Source organism: Zingiber officinale, chromosome 10A (assembly GCF_018446385.1).
Source record: "Zingiber officinale cultivar Zhangliang chromosome 10A, Zo_v1.1, whole genome shotgun sequence".
Lineage (NCBI taxonomy): Eukaryota > Viridiplantae > Streptophyta > Magnoliopsida > Zingiberales > Zingiberaceae > Zingiber > Zingiber officinale.
In genome coordinates, this window is record NC_056004.1 from 1,512,646 (window position 1) to 1,516,293 (window position 3,648).

At 46.3% G+C, this 3,648-nt stretch overlaps 1 protein-coding gene across 1 annotated transcript; it reads left to right on the forward strand.

Moving 5' to 3' along the window:
- Nucleotides 1–2,045: 2,045 nt before the first annotated feature.
- On the forward strand, nt 2,046–3,382 carry LOC122027183 (transcription factor bHLH113-like). Its single transcript, XM_042586089.1, has 5 exons — nt 2,046–2,327; nt 2,401–2,562; nt 2,680–2,745; nt 2,857–2,910; nt 3,011–3,382. The coding sequence occupies exons 1-5, from the start codon at nt 2,046–2,048 to the stop codon at nt 3,152–3,154; spliced, it is 708 nt and encodes a 235-aa protein (XP_042442023.1). The 3' UTR covers nt 3,155–3,382.
- The last annotated feature ends 266 nt before the right edge of the window (nt 3,383–3,648 follow it).

A 3,648-nucleotide genomic window follows, 5' to 3' on the forward strand; every position in this document is an offset into this window, starting at 1 on the left:
ATTATGATCAATAAATTTGTCAATTGAGATCGAATTTCTCATAGCGAGGGAGGGAGAGAGTTCATCATCCAAATTAATACATTGGATTTGTACATGTGAACGAACATAAAATATTTCCTGTGAATTTCAATTCTAATTTCTGCAAGAGCTTTGCATCGATCATGACAGGGATCTCACACTGTTACAAAATTCAAAATAGACGGTTTCCGTGCTCATCATTCATAATGATAAACAAAATTCTCTTAGCACTAACTGCACTAAGCAACAAAAGGCAGAGCATGGAAGTTGTGAATTGGCAAGCAGGCAGAGCATGGAAATCTCGTGGTTACATGATTATTCATGAAACGCCAGAGGCTCCACTGTCAAAACTAACTTCGCCTAACCAATTGTTTGGCCAAATGGTAGAGGGATCAACTTTGACTAAGGGAAGATTGGATCAACTAGATCACGAATTCCTTTAATTAATACACAACGGAGAGCTCACCTCGTTCTCTCTAGACAACGACAGCAAAGAGAGTTCAGAAATGATGGTATCGATTTAGTAGTTTCCGCCATGCTTAGTCCTTTTCGTCGTGGAGAGAAAGGAAGAATACGAACCTTGAAGACGAAGCGAGAAACGCATCATTAACTATAATCTATAGGACTCGATGAACAGTACTCTGTTCATGGATCGCGTGGAAACATACTCTCTCAGCCCAATCTCTGGGGCTTTATGGGCTCTCGAGGTCCGCCATTGTTTATGGCTAAATAAATTTCCTTCGGTAGATAAAACCTCCATTTTTATCAAGAAAGAGTCGCAGGATAAGTCAAGCACCATGACCCACTAATGGACTTCTTCCTTCGTAATGATCCTTATACATTGTTTTGTAACTACAAATCGAGTGCAATCATGCCACTAGAAAATTATGCGTCTTGTCCGGAACCAAATAAAAATATATATTCGAAGAAAGAAGATTTTGTTGGTATTTGGAAGGCATGAGCGGCCCACAATGATCATGTCGAGGATGAGTTCTATATCCGTGATCGATTTTCACTCTTTTTTTTTACTGCTACTGCTGTCGGAAGGAAAAGCCGGCGATGCGGAGGCGCCGGCGGCGGCGGCGACTTTGGATGCAGCCTACCCCTGTTCCGACACACACACAGCGTGTTATCGCGGGCGACATGTCGAAGCGCGACTCCGTCGCTTTCAGCTGTCCTACTCCGAACAGGTTATGTAAAAGACTAGAGAGTCCTCCCCCACACGTCGCCGTCGGCTCCACCTTGACGTGGACACGTTACCTCACTGCTACGCCGGAGACGAGTGCCTCTGAGCCCACCCTACGGTCGCCGTCGTCCTCTCCAGTCGTTGATTAATATTCTTCCAATCTTCAAATCAGTCATCTGCCTGTTATTTCGCTGGAATGTTTATTTTAAACCTGGGACTCTGTTGTTATACATGGTACTTCATCAGTCAATTAGTCAACCACCGCGAGAAAATCTTACGTCGCAGTAACAACGTAACAGAGCACTGAAGCTTGGATTTTGATGCCGAAATAGCAACCGAATAGCGTTGGCTTGTATTAAAGACGGCTTGCGCTAATCACTCTCCTGCAATATATAAGTAAAATCATGGGGGAAAAGGGAAATACAAAACGGCACGATTCCTGAAGGAAAAAAAAATGGCGGTTTTGAGTAACTGGGAGAGGAAGCGACGCGGACGCCAAACCCGAAGCTTAAAATAAAGCGAACACGAAGCATCCAAAGCTAGCAGATACAACAGGAGGAAGACAACAAAAAGGCAAGCAAGCCAAAGCGGAAGCAGCGCCACCCACTCGCCCACCCACGGCTAAGTTAATGCTAAAAGCGGCGAAGAACTACAAAAAGCTAAGCCCGGGCTCAGAGGCCTTTCTTGTTCTTCTTCTTCTGAACACTTCTCCCTCACCTCTTCTCTCCCACTGTTCTAGATCGAGCGTGAGGAAGCCTATTGACTCCATTGGGAAGTGCGCTCGCAGTGTTGAATCTTTCCTTTCGTTCTGTAATTTATAATCTGCTTTACTTTTCTCCTGATGGAAGAAGAGGGGTTCGGCGACCAAATGGACGATGAGAGCTTCATGGACATGTTGCGATCGGGCGAGGAAGAGGATTACGTCTTCTCGCCCGCGTCCTGCCTTTCTTCCTCGTCCTCTTCCTTTTACTCCTCTTCGATGCTCTGTTTCGGTGCGAAGGAAGAAAAGCCCCCCGCGGCAGTGGTCCGTGGGGCTTCCCAGAAGTCAACCGACTCTTCTCTGTCTTCCCTCTCATCTTCTCCGCCTTCCACCACCATCAATAGCTCCAAGTCCCCCACCAAGGTGACTCCTTTATTCTCTCAATTTGTTGTTTCATTTTAACGGTAGAATAACAGTGTGTAAATCACTCGAAAAGAAAGCTGCAAGTAGAGGGAGAGGGAGAGGGGCGACAACGGGTACCACCAAGAAGCCCAAAACAGAGGCCCCTGATGCTCCGGCAGGAATGATTATGGTGAGGAAGGAGAAGTTAGGGGAAAGAATTATGGCGCTGCAGCAACTGGTTTCACCCTTCGGCAAGGTAAAGATCAATCAATCCAATATCCTTTGCCTAATTCCTAAATTAGCGGTAGTTCACTAAGTACACTGCGATCGAGTGTGAGGTTTGATTTGACTTTGACTGTGCGGATCATGGCAGTCGGATACGGCATCGGTTCTGCATGAAGCTCTGGGATACATCAGATTCCTGCACGAGCAAGTCCAGGTGTAGTCCTCCTCCTTCTGCAAGCGATTTAATGATGGCTTCTGGCTTCTCTGTCCCTGACATAACTTTTACGCTGGTTCTCGTCTCTTTCCAATTGAATTGACGTTGCAGGTTCTGAGCTCTCCCTACCTGCAAGGCCTGCCGTCCTCTGCCCACCACCTGCACGTAATACAAATTTCAGAGCACGATCTGCTCGATCTATTCTCGCCTCTCTTTTAATTTGATTGCTGATGTTGATACTTGGGTTTGATGGATTGAAATGAAGGGAGAGATGGGGAGCGATCTGCGAAGCCGGGGGCTGTGCCTGGTCCCGGTGGCGTACACGGAGCACGTAGCGAGCAGCAACGGCGCCGATCTCTGGTCGCGTGCCGTCGGGAACAGCAGGGGCTCCTCCGGCGCCAAGCACTAAGCAAGGGCTTCAAGGCATTGGGTCTTTGGCTCCGTTTTTTGTCGGCTTTTTTTTTTCCTTTCACGAAGAACAGAAAAGCCTCGGGCTTGCGAAAATATATAATTTTGTTAAACACCATTAATGTCGTACAGAGGCGAGCTCGAAGCAAAAGCAAAGCTCATAAAGTGGTTTGTCTGCAATTTGGTGTAACTCGATGACTTGTTCATACTTGGAAATTGAAGTAGCCAAGCATTCTGTAGCCGTCTCTGGTTGCTTGGTAATCCGATGAACAAGAAATTGTGGAAACTTTGGCCTTTATTCTTTTACTATGTGGGCGTACAGTGTAATGGAAGCCAAAAAAAGGCTGATAAATGCTGCTGCCTTCCTTCGTTGACACTTGCGTCTAATAGGTGCAGTAAAATAGTATGATCAATGAGAGCAACATGGTCGACGAACCTTCGCCTTTTCCTTTGAACTCAAACATTTGTCATTGCCTCTGATTTCTTCGGCTGTTT